The 16,851-nt window shown below is 39.2% G+C and overlaps 1 protein-coding gene across 3 annotated transcripts in view; it reads right to left on the bottom strand.

Annotated features, from left to right (window-relative positions):
- The window catches only part of NKAIN2 (sodium/potassium transporting ATPase interacting 2), a gene marked incomplete at its 3' end in the record, with an annotated part of 503,254 nt that extends 486,667 nt beyond the window's left edge, over positions 1–16,587 (bottom strand). For all 3 annotated transcript variants that reach the window (XR_013776731.1, XM_079325770.1, XM_079325771.1), the window contains exon 1: positions 16,482–16,587. Coding sequence is in view for 2 of the 3 variants with exons in the window: in XM_079325770.1 (XP_079181896.1) it covers positions 16,482–16,535 (54 nt within the window). The remainder of the gene's footprint in view (positions 1–16,481) is intronic.
- Between the last annotated feature and the right edge of the window lie 264 nt (positions 16,588–16,851).

The raw sequence follows: 16,851 nt of genomic DNA, 5'->3' as shown, positions 1-16,851 counted from the left end.
AAGAGTAGTTCTATATTTCTGTGTTCCCAGAATGGCCCTGAGTCTTGACACCTTCACTCATCATCCACGTTTTTTTCTTCTGCTGTCCTTCCTTTCTCTCCCAAATTAGCAGTCCAGCACTGATGATAATAATAGGAAGTGGCTGAATGAAGGACCTTTCCCATTTAATTCAATGGCATAAATATGAAACATTTATCATTTACTCAACTCGTAGGTCTGCTAAAGACAAATTCACCTGTGACACATGCAAGATAAATTCATATCTCTTTCTAATAGACTTCCATTAGTATCAGACTTATCATCTATTCCCCTAAAGTCTTGAATGCCACCCATGCAGTGTAGGAGATTATGATTCTATTCAATTCAACAGGATTCTATTTTAAAAACTCACAGCACACACATTCAGAGCTGTGACTTCATTCAGGCATATTTTCTTAAGATTCTGTCTCCTTTGTTGCAACACTGAGCCGAAAATGGATGTGTAATCCACTGCTTATATGCATCCTCTATTCAACATATTAAGACTGACTCTGCCTAAGCTTCATCTACTTTTCCCCAGAAGCCAAATTTCCCAGCTCAAGTGGTAAAGTTACGTGGGTTTTTCTTTGAAAGTCCTCAATTTATGACACATTCAGTGTCATCATGCATGCACTGCAATACACCTGCAGTACCTCACACATCACTGCTTAAAGCATTAATTCAATGACAAGTATGACATCTTCACACATTAATGATAAATACACATTTTTTTCCTATTAGATAAACACATAGACAGTCACTTCCTGTATATATATATATACATACATTGAATAAATGTTTCAAACTGACATTCTTCCTTCAACCTCCTTATCTCACATGAAGCAAGAATCCCAGAAAAACTGTTGTGCTTTTTAGTTTCAGACCAGTATAAAGAGGTTGGTCTAGGGGAAAGAAACGCCTCTGCGAACAAATCCCCCAAATTAAAAACTAGTTCCACCAATGATGCACTTTTTTTTTCTTTTCTGTTCCTTGTATCTCTTCTCCCCATTTCTTCACTCCTACATCTCATGCTAGCTGTTGCTACAGCAGAGAACAGTTCTTATTTTCCTACCTGCACTTCTTGAACTCAATAAGCCTTACTGTCATTTCATTCACTTATTATCAAGGGATTTTCTTTCACTAAAGGTGCATTTCCTCAAGACGAGCAGTATTTGGAGAAAACAGCTCTGCCTCTTTTCCTTCTGTCATGCTTCAACAGAGAAGTTATGCCCTCACATTTTTAACCACTATTACCTATGGGAATAAAGAAGATAGTCCAGTGAAATACAGGTGGGTGTATTTAGCTACACACTGCCTTGTCACCAAAGATCACTGACTGACTGCAACCAAGAAAACTCATGCAGACTCAGTAAGCTATGAAAGAACAGAAAGAGTAACTCCACTCAGAAATATTTCATGTTTATTAGTAGCTACTTAGTAAGCAATCCGTGCTGTTTATATAGCTTAGCTTATAGCTCATGGCAGCAGCAGAAGGCAAGCTAATATAAAAAATACCAACTAAGCAGTAGCTCCACGTAACTTTTCTTCCTTCCAAAACATTTCAAGGAGGTAAAACAAGTAGGACTTGAGTAGTGAGAAGATATGAACAGTGACAAAAAGAAGGTATGAAAATAATCACAGTCACATACTCCATTAGTGCATGTCAGCTCTTGGAAAGCAGACACTCAGACACCATTTTGAGGGGATGAACTTTATTAACTCTATTTTACAGCTTTCCTGTTTACAATTACATCCATCTTATTGCATGAACAAACCTCAAGAAATAGTGAAATTGCCTCTTTTTGTTTATTTTTTCCTTGATGTATTCTGCAGATCCATAAGGAGACGATTTAACTTTCAAAAATCTGATTATGGCAGAACATGTACATGTCAAAAAGATGGGGCCTGACTCATTTCAGTGGTGCCCAGTGACAGGACAAGGGGCAACAGGAACAAACTGAAATATGCAAAGTTCCACCTGAACATGAAGAAAAACTTCTTTACTTTGAGGGTGTCAGAGCACTGGAACAGGCAGCCCAGAGAGGATATGAAACCCTGCCTGAATAGGATCCTGTGCAAGCTGCTCTAGGTGAGGCTGCTTTAGCAGGATGGTTGGACTATGCAGATGGAGAGATCATCTCCAGAGATCCCTTCAACCCCAACAATTCTGTGTTTCTGTGAAATATAAAAGGGGATAAAGAGAAAGGGGAAAAAAAGAAAAAAACATTATCCATATTTTAACTTAATTTATATTCAGCACCAAGTATACATCAGATATGCATGGGAGCAGAAAAAGCACAAGTATTCTGTATATTCCAGACATCTAATTTATGACTCAATATCCTATACCAAGTTCATGGAGATACTTGTTTTTTCAGAGCATGATTTAACACAAAGAGTAGTAAATTTCCTAAATGCCCCCCAGAGGCTTGCCTCCATCATCCCTAGGCAGCCTAGGCACTGAACACCTAGAGGGAATTCCTCTCAGGTGCTTGCCTACACAGGACAGTATAGCAGCAAATAAAGCAAGCAGCACAGAAAATTACACAGATCTCCAATAAGGTGCACTAGAAATACTTACTTTAAGATTATACTAGCTGACTAGTGAAAGACTGTGATGACCCACCCTTAAAAGGAAGGAAGCACCTTGTATTACTTCTGCAAGCATAGGGAGACTGTAATGTAGACACAAGAAAAATATTTTAGAAAATACCTGTATGACACCTTTCAAGCGGAAGTAGTCTCCTCAGAAGGACTCCACAGATGCATCTTTCTACCTATCATTTTGAAAATTCTTCCCTTTCCAAGGCAAACTTCCTTAGAGTTGCAGTAAGGAAGTTCCACTTCTTCTGAGGGTATCCAGTAAAACCACTACAGTGTAAAACACTCTTCTTCAAGAAATTAGTAAGCTAATATGTCCATGCAAATATTTATTTTCTTATACTGCAGGAACATTAACCATGTTTTTAATCAAAAATAAGGATGGTCTAACATTCCCAATATATTAATGTGGAGACAAAGTGTGGAATAAAAATCTAGGGTAAAGCTATGTACAAATATGCACAAGATGTATAAATCAGAAATATTTATGTAAATTTGTAAACAAATTTTCAGCTCGCCATCAGCTCCTGTAGAGACAATTATTGATCAATATTCTGTCAAATATAACAAAATTCTAGAGATTTATTTTATTTATCCCTCACTTTAACCTAAGACCAGCTGAATTTCAATTGAAGTAAATACATGATCTTTACCTTTTTGACCTTTAGAAAAAAATTCACTAAGCACATTTTATCTCTATCAAATTTGATGTTCTAAAGAGATTTTGGTGGCTGTGTTTGTATAGCGACCTTATATAAGTCCTAGAATGGCAATGATGTACAGGTTCCTCATAAAAGTAATTTGATGCTTTATGTGGAAACCCTCCTGGAAGATAAATCATTCCTTCGCTCAGCAAGCATGTCTCAGCACACTCCTTAACAAATTTCACGTCTTCAAGATAAATGGGATAAAAGCTCTAAGTTACAAAATTCCACCAAAGAAGACCAAAGACAATCCAGTGCAAGAGTCTCAGGCCTCTGCATGAGCACAAACTTTCTCCTTCACCTTCCTGTTGTGTTATGTGGATACAAAATGGATGTAATTCACTGTGAAACAATTTTACACAGTAAGAATGCAATTCAGTGCTATTGTTGCACTGAGGTACCAAGGGTGTCAGCATGGCTTGGTCCCATGGATGCCACCATTCACAGTTTACATGGGGAATATTGAGTATGTACTCACCACAGGACACTACCAACACAGGGAGACATCTATCAGAATAGAAAAAATCTTGTTCTAAATAGTGCAGGTGGGCCTAGGGTGCCGATATTAGAATCGTGTTGTCATGAAATGTCATTGGATACTGCTGGAAATCAGGGAAGCAACTTGGATTTCTCACACTGCTCAAGGAAAACATAAGAGAATTATAACAATGATTATGCACCTGCAAGGTGAGTGAGAGATGTGATTGTTTTCATGAAAGCATGTTTACTAGGGGTGTCACCTCTCCTGCACCAATCAAATCATTTCTATCTTTGCTACCATGAACTACTCTATATAACTGTAGTGTTTCTTTAAATAAAGGGCTTTTTGCTTCTCCATTGCATGAAGTTTGTTGCTACATTCTTTTTGCCGCTCCCATAGCCCAAATGCAACAATGAAATTCATAGAGGCAAAAATATGAGGTTGACATCTCATTATGAGATATAACTCCCAAGCTGCCTCAGAGAGGGCTGTTCTAAAATACTCCTCTGGCACCTGTTGGTATCGCCAGCTTTAGCTCTTTAATATATCTCATATTGCTATTAAAAAAACAAACTTAATCTAAGTTTTTAAAGTTTACTGCTGACACACAGCTTCATGCAGTTCCCTTGGGTCTTGTCCCTGTCCCACAGGGAAGCGATCAGTGCCTGCTCCTCCTCTTCTCCTCTCAAAGAAGCTGTAGACTGCTATGAGGTTCCCCCTCAGTCTCCCCCAGGCTGAACAGACCAAGTGATCTCAGCTGCTCCCCATAAGGCTTCACCTCAAGACCCTTCACCATCTTTGCTGCCCTCTGGATGCTCTCAAATTGCTTTATATCCTTCTTATACTGTAGTGCCAAAGATACAATATTCAAGGTGAGGCCACACCAGTGCACAGCAGAGCGGGACAATCCCCTCCCTTGCCTGGCTGTGATGTTGTGCCTGATGCACCCAAGGACAGGGCTGGCCCTCCTGGCTGCCAGGGCACTGTTGGCTCATGTTCAACTTGCCATCAACCTGGAACCCCCTGTCCCTTTCTGTGGGGCTGCTCTTCAGTGTCTTGTTTTCCACCCTGTACATATATCCAGGCTTGCCTCATCCCAGGTTCAGAATCTGGCACTTGCACTTGCTAAACTTCATATGTTTGGTGAGTGCCCAGCCCTGTAATTTGTCGAGGTCTCTCTGCAGGGCCTCTCTGCTTTCAAGGGAGTCAACAGCTTCACCCCATTTAGTATCATTGTGCTCGTGCTGAACATCAAAGCAGCTGGAACCTTTAGCTCAGCCATTTTCCAGAGAGCTCAAAATGAAAGGTAGCAGTGAACTTACTGCAAGTCTAGGTTTTCTAATTCATATAAAAACGTACTAGCAGTTTGTCAAAAGTCAGCTATTTTTAAATGGCATAAGCATAAAAGGAAATGTCAAATATTCACTGTTCAATCCATTCATCACTGCAGCTTTGTATCTTGTCTGAAATTAGTAAAGAAACTGTCTGGAATAGATGCTGCAGTTTCAAGATGAATAATTTTCACCTCCCAAAAAAAGTAAGGGCTTGTGCTCACCAAGAAATCTAATTAGTCACCCCAAGCAGTGCAGAATTTCCAATTTACTCAAATTTGGAAAAGCAAACAGAAAACAAAAGAGAAACTTACATGAACATAGAGGCATGTGTTTATATTCCCTAGGCCAGTCTGGGCTGCCCACCAGGCAGCTCTGAGCCAAGAGAAGCAAGCGCTTACAGATTTACATATGTAGCTCATTAGAATAGTTAAAATGCCAAGAGGTGGTTCTTGAGAATATGTTCTTGGGCTTGCCATGGTCAATAAACCTTGCTGTTCACTGCAAATGGTTTTCTCCAGCTGAGTTTACATTAGTTCTTAACAGCATTATGATGGCACTGTGCCTCTGCTATGTTCTCCTTTGTTCCAATCCAGTCTGGTTCTCAGCAGAAGTGACAGCAGTCAAAGCATCATTACAGCATCTGAGTAACTTTAGAAAAATCTGCTGGTCACTCCTGCTTTTTTTTAATCCTGATGGGATTAAAGAGAGAACAAGGAGATGCCACAAAATGCTTACAAGTTGGAAGTACCTCTTGCAGACCAAGCTTCCTTGGACTGCTTTTGGGCTGATGGGGTCCTGAATAACTGGCCTTCTAGTGAAGACACTCAGCATGCACTGAAAGACTCAGATATTGTGCATTTGGACAGTGCCTTTCTTACATGCCTTCCAGCTAATAATTGCTGGAAGTTCAAAACCTCCTTACAGACACTGAACTCTGAACAAGCAACTGAATCATTGCAGATCTGTCACGATTTCATTTCTGGCTTTCTAGCTAAGGTATTTAACTGAAACCATGAGAGCTCCAGCATCCCCCATTGGTGAAATGAAGAGGAAGGTTACACTCACAATTTCTATTATCATCAGTGGTAGTTACATACATGTGCTGGGCAGGGAAGAGCAACTGTCCTCTAATAAGGTTCTAGTCATGACAAATGTAATAGTGACATGGGACCCACATAATTGTCTTTGTAAGTGCAGTGCAAAGCAAGAATGATTGCAAATGCCAGGAAGCAGGAAAAAAACCCCAACATTCTACCATGCTTTTGTAATTTCAATTCACAGAGAACAGCACATTTCTGCAGCAAATAGAGCTTACTAAACCAGCTGCCTTTTGTTGTTTCCTTATGTTTATCTGTGATATTATACAACAGATACCACTTTATCGGTGCCCATAAATAACTTTTATTATGCATCTGAAACAGCCCAGTTTAGCACGATGCAGAACAAACATTTCTTCCAGTGGCTTAGGCCAGTAACTTTACTTCTGTACCTGCCACTATGACCCCACCACTGGTTTATGGCTTTCATTTACAGAAAAGAAAAGAAAAAACAAAAAACAAAATGTACCAGACAGTAGGCCCTCTAAATAGACTGAGAGGTTGCCAGGACTAGAAATAGGCATTATTAGGAATATTGCTGAATACTGCATCCAACTCCAGTTTGTTGTGAGTTTCCTTCTAAAAGTACCAAATTTACTGCCAGCTCCACACTCAGGAAAGCCCGTCTGATAAAATCCAAGACAGTGAACTCTGTTTTCAGGATACACTGAAGCTCATATCTTATGTTAACACAACCAGTGCCATCATCTGGCTTGTTACCAAGCTGCTGTCACTGCCTGTGACTGCTGCAAGTGTCAAAGAAAAAAAAAGCTAACTGGCCTCAAGGACATGAAATGGGCGTGGACAAAAACTGCAAAGTAAATTAAAAAGAAAAGACAGGGAAAAGATAGAATGAACTTTATAACTTATGACAAAAATAACATTTAAATTATATATTTTCCAGTCATGCCTCTTACTGTTTTGCATTCCTTTAGCTGCTCCTGTTTTCATTTGTTTCAGCACCTTTGTCAATGGTGGCTCAACAGCACAATGAACAGTATCTTGAGTTTAATGCATTTGTGGCTTTGTGAAGGCAGCAATGACACACAACGGGTTTTTTTCTTCTTTTGTTTCTGTGCTCTGTAATAGAACACCCTTCCACAATGACTGTGACCAGAGTATAATGAAAAATGCTAAGCCATTGTTGGTCATGGCAAAAATTTGCAAACTTTACATTTTGTTTAATTATTGAAGAATGCCTTTTCAAAGAGACATGCATTGTTCTAAACAGGCATTGGAGCATCTATCTTCCTCTCCTCACAAAAGCTTTTTTTCTTCAAACAAGAAGACTATATTATTGAGAGCCAATTACTAGTCCGTCTATGAAGAAGTTTAAAGGAATTTTTAATTAGTAAATTGACCCATACTTTGAGTCACCTGGAGAGGAATGACATAATTTGCTAAGACAGTTTTGCTTTCTTACACAAATATTAGTCAGTACCTTAGATTCAAGACCCTCTATCTCTTTATACTATCTTGTCCTTGTACACCAATTTAATTCACTACTGCAGAAGCACAGAGTGACATAAATGCTACTCAAGGTGAACAGGGGCAGCCCTCTGACCCTTGTTCTAGGCCTCTAGCATGACTTCCATTCATCCAGAAGAAATGTTATGCATCACTCAATTATGTTCTGCTTGAATTCCAAGAAAAGAGTTTGACAGTCTATGTAATCTTCTTTGGTACAAAGATATCATCAAAAATAAGCAGGCTTAAGTGTATAATGAGGTTGATAAAGGTGTATGCAGAAGAGAGGCCTATACAGTCAATGAAAAGAGGCATCCACTTCCAGAAGGTGGTTCAGAGCCTATTCATTACATGCTTGAATGAGATAGCATGAGTCTCTCTCCCACTCTCTGCAAATGGTCCCGAATTTTTTGCCTTCTGAAAGGTGATGTAATGTATAAACATGACAGGCATAACCATTTCAACATATCTCTTAGAAATAATAGAATTAACTTCCCATGCTGCTTTCTGTACAAAACCCCGCTAATGAGAAATTCCTTCGTAAGAAAAGGAGGGTGAGGAAGAAACCAGAACTCAATCTGTTATGATATGAATATAGAATATGACAGACTTTTCTTATTCCCCTTCACGCAACTGGTAACTTGCCAGTTACATGTAACTGGTGACTTGCCACTAGAGATAATGCCTAACATTCCAAATACAAAGGAAAAAAAACAAGGAAGAACACCTCCTGCACACACTGCCACCCCAAACTCTAATATTGGAAAACTATTTTTTCAAACAGCATAAGAAAACATGAAATTCATTTATGTCAAATAAACTGAGGTTTTTACTGCTTTCATCAATCAATATAACAATCAGCATTTCCTATATACTTTACATCATTATGTAGGTAGCAGAGAACCTTGTTTGTAGACAGTTGTCTATAAAGATTCCCCTTAATCTGAGCATCATGTGAGAGGTATTTTCAAGGTATCCAGATATATGCAAACATTTAAGCAGGAATCATCAGATCTCCAAATTGATAAACATTTCTCATAAGTTATGTATGAATTAAAATCAAGTTTTTATTAAAAATGCATAAGTATGATCTGTGGTGAATAGAACCATTAGCTATGCATGTTTACTCTTTAGTGAACACAGAAATCAGTAATTTTTCTTCTAAATGTCATTTCCATCAGAGGGTTATAAAATGATAAAATGCTTAAACGATTCTCTGATGCCATCCAGCTGGTACATGTACAACTGGGGAGAGGACATAAAATAATGAACTGTGAAATGTTTATTTGCCACAGGGGCAAGAAAATGTCATTGCAACTATTGCACCCATTCTACTTTACAAGTTAGGTAGCACTGAATAGTCCCTCACTTTCACTCACTGTGATCAAATAAATGAAGACTAATCTGGATGATAACAAACTGTCTGATTCTTTAAAGTTACATTTTCAGCACATTATTGATCGCACATTATTTACAATGCTCCCTGTCTTCTTCACTTCTTTTGGAAGCTAAAGAAAAATTATCCAAACTCCAAAGTGAGCATAAATTGGTTTTATCCATGTGATTTTAGCATCATAGCAAAAGACTGACATTGTTCTAGTGAAAGCAGGCTCCTTAGCTTCTTTTGACAGTCAATGAAGACACAAATACCTTTCCAAAACAGCATTTCTCAATCTCTAGATCACAATTGTATTTAAAATCAAACACTCCTCACTAAAATAACACGTGAAAATTCAAGATGAAAGAAAATATAAGTAATAAGTACTGTGAATGACTAACACTATACAATGGGTCTGTGATTTTTCTTCTCTCTCCCACTCTCAAAAAGCCTACATGAGTTGAAGACCACTTAAGGTAAAACTCTAATGGTCAGTTTAAGCCAAGAAACAACATTAGACATTCTGACCTGTCCCCTCATGGACTCCTCCTTCTGATTGCAGGGAAGCCTAGAGAGATTATTCTGACTTAGTGAGATCATCAATAGTCTTGTCCTCTTCCAAATCTGAAAATACTCTCTATTGTTATTCTCCATCAAATGTCATTTGAATTCAGAACCTTAAATGAAATCCAATAAAAATTTGAAATTTCTGGCATACCTTTTATAAAACACCACCGGAATCTACTGTCTCTTTCGGCATTTTACACCTGGGATAATCTCTTGAGCTCAGTGGGAACCATGGGACCAAAACTGAAGTTTGGAGTGTAATGGGATACACAAACAGTTCACTGACATTAGCCTCCAGAGTAAACACTGTCTGGATCTCACCAGTCCCTAAGCTCAGGGGAGTTTTTAAAAATGTCATGCTAAATGAAACTGGATATTGACATCCGTGTCATCAAATGCACCATAATACTGAGAAGATCCCATATGGATTTAGATTAATTTCTGGAACAATTCACCAAGTACTTGTTTTCACACCTTATCTGCTGCACTTTGCACTGTGTACATTCTCACAGCCCAGCCTGGGATAATAGTCACTACCAACCTAAAATATTATGTTTCTGTTTTCAACCACAGAATCTGCTCCTTTCTGTTAACTACAAAATGAGATATTTCCCTTCATTGACTACAGACTGAGTAGAGAAAAACTGTGGTGTATTTTTAAAATTCTTACTTAGTGTATTTTGTAAAGCAACAGAAAAAAACCAAAAACAAATGAAAATAAAACTACAGAACCACTCATTGCTCAAGTCTCTGTCAATACGAAATTAATTCCTACCGTCACAAATTTTCCCCATGGCTATATAAGAAGAGTAACTTTGCTAGATATTCTAGGTGCCTATAACCAGGTAGCTCATTCGACACCTCTCAAACTTTTTCCTTCCTACCAAACACTAGAGTATAGGAACATTGAGTGTTCTAAGTGAACTCTAAAAGAGCTTCAAAATGCAGTGAAATAAAATGTTATTCAGCTGGTCAGAAATCTTTTACCCCTGTAACTTAACACAACACACTCCGTTTTTATTCATTCACACTTCTACAAAAAATAATACCATCCCATTCACAGCAAATGTTAATCCACTAAGACTAAATTATATAATGGACTGTTGCCTCAAACATTCATTTTTTGCATTCATCACCCCTTTTGAGCTCAAGTTATAAGGAAAAAAAGTTTGGTTATGAATCATGCGTATTTTATGTCAAAAACAGAATAAAAACCTAAGTGCTTATTTTTCTACCAAGGCCTCACAAGCTTTAAAAAATTGCTATATATTCTCTCATGACAAGAGATGCTAGCTCTCTGAATTCATAATCAAGTTTCTGGTTTATCTATTTCTAGCAACACCTCAGAATCTACTCCTTAGTGTTATACAATAGCTCTCAAACACGCATCTGCTGAAAGTCTGCTATTCACAGACTGTTTCCTTTTCATTGCTAGCACGATCACATGATTTTTGGATACAATGAAACTTTCACTTTCCTATCAAAATTTGAAACAAAGCAAGAAGCAAGACTTTAAAGAAAGGACAGACACAAGTTGTTGACAGTCACAATTTCAAAGGCAGCACTTACATTTAAGTACTATCCAAAACACAGAAACCAATTCTTTCTATTCTTTGCAGTTTGATAAAATCACAGATCCACAGCTAAGCACAGTAGCATCACTTTCCATTCCATGTAAAAAGCCCACGTTTTTCATTTCCCTTTTGCTAGCAGAAAACGTAGGAACATGTACATGTCATCAGAATTTTCCACTGCAGACACTTCTCTCCTAAAGCTGCTATAGAAAACCATTGGCAGCAGTGACAATGAAACACAATCAAAACACACATACAAAAAGAAAAAAAACCTCCTCCCCAGCAATTAAAGCAAAGTCCCAAAACTTCACTACCTCTTCCCTTTAAAGTAGTCTGGTGTGCTGTGACAAAGTACCCTGACACTATGCATGGTATAAGACCCTATATTAAAAATATATATATTCTTTATTGCATAATACTTCCAGATAGATAATTCTAAAGAATATCCACTGTGATTGCCTTTGCTTTGCTCACAGTGGGAACTGAACTCTAAACCAGCAAACTTCACTCACTGAAAGTCCTGAGGTAATTCAATCTCCAAACTCTTAAAACTTGAGGTTTTCTCAAAGTAAGAATATTCATGACATTAAACTTTATTAAACCTTGTAGCCAGATTTGTGATATAGAGTAGAACCTGCCATGAACACTGTTCCTTAAGTGTTTGAATGAGCGTAATATTTGCTATTCATATTTTAAAACGGCAAATCTAAACTTTACAGGAGTGATCACTAAGGCAGATTTTCCCCCAAGTATCATGCTCTGTTCTCTTTAATTACATGTGCCAATTTTTAATAATGAAAAGGAGAACTGGAAGAGTACAAGAAAGTGAAGTCTTATATCAGGTGTGCAATACAGATTATGGACATCTCTCATGACACCTCTTGTCATAGAAGAAATATGGTAGATGCTTCTTTCCATACAAGTTTGTATATAATTCATTTACTGGGTTCCACCACTTTACCTGCTGCAGTTCAAACACATATCTCCACGTCCAACAGGCAATTAAATATATGTTTATGGACACCAATATCATGGTTAAGTATAGAAATTACCTCAGCTGAAACAGTTTTTGAAACAAAGTATTTTAATTTTCTCTTAATTAACTTTATTCATTTGTGGAAAAGTACAGAACAGGGACACTCTATACAAACCATTTGCATTTTGATCATTATTTTCATTAGCTCAAAATATTTGGCCTCTTAACAACCCAACCGAGTCTGCATGTCTCTTTGTTCTGCTTGGGCCAGCATGACAGACTTGGACAGTGGCTTCAGCCAGAACTGTAACAGGATGAGTTCAGCAAGAGTCACCACGAGGATGTGTGTCAGTGTGTTCACAGCCCCAGCTAAGAAGAGTCAGCAAGAGAAAAGAGAAACTACAAGCATTATACACTACTGCTTGTGAAAGACACCAGTTTTCAGAGATTCAGGGATATGTACTTTGTAATACACACTTTTCTAGACCATCAGATCCAGCACTTCAGAATGACTAATTGACCCTTTGCATATATATATATGGCTTGCTTGCAAATTTTGTATGGTTTTTAATACTCAGTTGTAATATGTAACTGCAATACAGCATACTTAAAAAAAAAAAAAAAGGAAGAAAAAATAGGCAGAACAAGCAAATTTTAAAGAAATATTTATATTAATGAATTCAGTAAATACAGATGGAAACTAAGAGAAGGGAGTGTAAAAGCTGAATTATCTGTTATCTAATTAGCCTTGGGAGTATGGCAATCTTTGTCTGATGGTGAGAAACAATACAGCAATGATTAATGGGGACTTAAAGTTTCTGTATGAAATACTGTCCTTCCTCGTCACTGCACTTGGTGGGGAGATCTTCCAAGTTGAAAACATGCTGTACTTTTTTCTGTTTTGTCATGCTCCAAGTTTTTCCAAGCAGCAACAATGGGAAAGAAGAAAGTTTCAAACCGGTTTCTGTGGGGCTCTTGAAGGCTTCCAGAAAGCAAAATAATCTTGGCAGTTTCACCTTTGCTGCTCTTGCTATTAAAAAGACTAGGCAATAAGATGTTAGTGCTACTGATGCAGGCTATTAATAGAAAAGGAAACACACCCCCCCCCCAAAAAAAAAAAAAAAAGCTTTAAAGGACAAAATGAAATAGCAGAGAAGTCTTTTATTGTACAGGATATTTACCATACAACAAAAACCACCAGTGCCCCTGGGCTCAGGGTTCTCTTCAGAAGGCAAATGAACAAGTATCTTAAATATATATATATAGAGAGAGATAATTAATTTTGTATACAGAAGACAATGCCTTGCTTCTAACATGAACAAAATTAGCTTTTACTTGCTGCTAATTTTTCTCACTGGCTACAAATGCAGAGGAAAATGAGCTGTCAAAGGCTGTTTTCCATAGTACAAATGAGAGCACAAACAGCAAGGTATATGTATGTTAATAAGCAGACAGCAATGATCACTATGCCCTTGAGAGCAGAGGCATTCCTTGAGGTTTCTGATAATCTGATGGTATACAGTTGTTGCCTTAACTATGAGCACTTAAAATGCATTTATGAAAATAATTCTTGTGCAGGGTCTCTCGAGCTAATACAGCTCTACTCCTGCACCAGTATTTGAAATAACCCCCTTTTTTACCCATTTGTGACATCTACATCATTTATGTACATACAGTATGCAACAGCTTCTCTAATGAACTGAGGTATTATACAATACTGTTTATTGTGTCGTGCCTACAGACACCAATCAGATTACCACACCCTAGCTTTGTAGAGATAGAAGAGCATACTTACTTTTAAAAAAAAAAGACAGAAACCTTTCTTTTTACCAACTTTTTTCCCCAAAACTGAAGTGTACTTTCTACTCAAATATGATTAAAACTGAATCCCAGGTACCAGTAACACATAGTCTTCATATTTAACTATTACACTTTTTTTTTAAGTATGGTTATTATTGTGGAAATTCTTCCCACACCCACCTCCTCAGGCCAGACAACTACTAGATCCTTTTTTTTTGATTTGCATCTGCATTAACATGGCTGTTAATTCCAGGATGAATCTTGACAGCATTTGCTCCTTTAAGTAGACTCTACCTAAAAAAGTACTGACAACCGATTAATCACCCATGGGCCTACTGAGGAGAGTTAAATCTCCTTGACTTAAAACTCATAACCTATTCCCATCTGATGGGATATGGCACATGAAAGAATATGACATGTGATTTTAATAAAATGCACATTTTTTCCATTCCATCTCCTTTTTCTTATTTAAGTGATTACTCCTGCTTTTAACCTATCTAAATGTCATGACACAGGCCAAGCGTGATTCAGAAGTTTGCGTTGCTGTTAGCACATCCTTTTCTTGCTCAATAAATTTTCAAGTTAGCTTTCAGTTTATTTTTCTCTTGAAAATTTCCTTACTACTCCAGAAAACAGTATTTATTTTTAAAAAATATGTTTATTTGACCCTTTAGTTTACAATCACTTGTAGGAAGCTTCATGTAGAAAGTAATGCTACAGTTCTTCATTACCTTACCTGCTGATCCACCTGCTGATCTATTCCTACAGGGCATTTCTGTTGATGTTTTTATGAGTTCTGCATGCATTTTTTTGTCACCATGAGTTAGCAAATATGCTTTCCTTCGCAAACTTTCAAAAAAACAATGATTCAACGTCTTAGCCCATTCTATAGTAATCATCATCTCCTGGTTGTTAAATGTGTTTAAAAAAAACCCAAAAAACAAAAAACCTCTGTAAGAGGCACAATTTAAACCATTTTTGTCCCTTTTGAAGGAAAATTTAAAAAAAAAAAAAAAAAAGAGTATGCCTCTGAAACTTCAATGTATCTGAATATCTTCAGTCATTAATTTTATGTTTCCCAGTTGCTGTAAAAGGCTACATTCCTACTATTCCAGTTAAGATTCACTCTATTACTACTATTCAAGATTCTTTTTTAGACAGTATACATTAATAAATCATGTCTGATAGGATACATCCAGTTATAAAGAATTAAAAAAACTTAGGTGGGGAACAGCACATACAAATAAAATGTATTGTTTTGCAGAATGCAAAAGAATTAAGGATTGATGACAAATGATAAAAAGATCACAGGCATTGAGGATTTCTGATCTGCTAACACATCTTTCTTTCTTACATACTGTTTTAGAGATTTGGTTCCTGAAATCTATTCTTTTTCTTCTTCTGTAGTTCTCTTAGTGCCTGCCTGGAGGAAAGAAATTGGCAACAATGCTGGTTGCTATTGACACTGACTTACACTTTCTCAGCAAAACTATTCAGTAAGAGGTAGAGGGATGGAGTTACATGGAATATTTCTTTTCTGCCATAAGGTTAACTGCTTAACAAAGGTGCTTTCCAGCACCTGTTCTGCCAGCACATGAACATTCAATATAATGAGAATAAGAAATGGGGCATACTCCATTGATAGGTCTTTATCTGTATGTCATTGCATCCAAATCCACAGGAATTCTTACATCATGTATCTGATTTCACAACAATGAAATAGCCCATGTATACATGACAGGTAGGGATATGAGTTTCTTAACTTTAAACCCCGTCTCTTTCAAAGTGCCACAATACAATTACACAGTCTAACCATCTTGCAGATCTATTTTTAGGCAGCTTCTTTGTTATTGTATCTCAGTGCCTACTTTTTAAACTCAGTCTAGTTTCGCTGGTAGCTGAGCTTACAAGTGCTGCCACAATTCTCTTTCAAAGGTAAATACAAATACACGGTTGAGTTCTGTAGCAACATAATGATACAGTGTTAAAATACACTGGACAACAAGTCTGAAAGAAGACCAAAAAAACCCCACATCTGCAGAACAGCTCAGGCGTGACAACTTCACACAGACACACACCTGTACGGCAAACTGTTTGCAAGCAGCGCATCACCCCTGACACGCGTCTCTGCCTTACACAGGGCCAGTCAAAGGAAACCAGGTACCAACTTGGCTCAACGCTTGGAAGAACTGCCCGAGTTTATTAACTCCGCCGTGCGCCCAGCGCAGCCTCCCCCGCATAGCCCCGCCGAACTACCTGTAACACAGCCCCTATTTCCCACCGTGCCGCCTCGCTCGGAGCCCCATCCCGGCCCGCCCGGCCGCTCCTCGCCCAAAGCGCGGGCGCTGCCTTCCCACCCTGCCCCTCCCCGGGCCCCGCTCCGGGCAGCGGGGGAGCCGCCCCGCGCCCCCTCCTTCCTTCCCTCCCTCCCGCCTTCCTTCCTTCCTTCCCCCCTGCTCGCGGGCCGCCCCCGCCGCCACTCACCAGCTGCGCGCCGCACACGGCCACCAGCGTGCACCGGCCGCTGCAATAGCCCATGGCTCCCGGCACCCCGCGCCGCCGTCCCGCGCCGCGCCCACTCAGGCGGCGGGAGAGCACCGCCCGGCCGCCGCCCGGCTCCCGCCTGCCGCCGGCGCTCCCCAGCCCGGGACCCGCATGGGGGCGCGCCCGCCGCCCGCCCGCCCTCAGCCGCGGCCGCAGCGCCCGCCGCCTCGGCGGTCGCGGGCAGCGGGGCCGGCCGCCCCCGCGGAGGGCGGCAGCGCCGGGGGGAGGGCGGCGGCAGGTGCCTGCAGGAGCAGCCGCGCTCTGCCGCGCAGCCCCAGAGGCATCTGGGCTTCAAAGTTTGCCCCCTCAA

This window comes from Erithacus rubecula (genome assembly GCF_903797595.1).
Source record: "Erithacus rubecula genome assembly, chromosome: 2".
NCBI classification, from domain to species: domain Eukaryota; kingdom Metazoa; phylum Chordata; class Aves; order Passeriformes; family Muscicapidae; genus Erithacus; species Erithacus rubecula.
The sequence above is the reverse complement of the archived record's forward strand: the minus strand, read 5'-3'. Positions and strand labels throughout refer to the sequence as shown.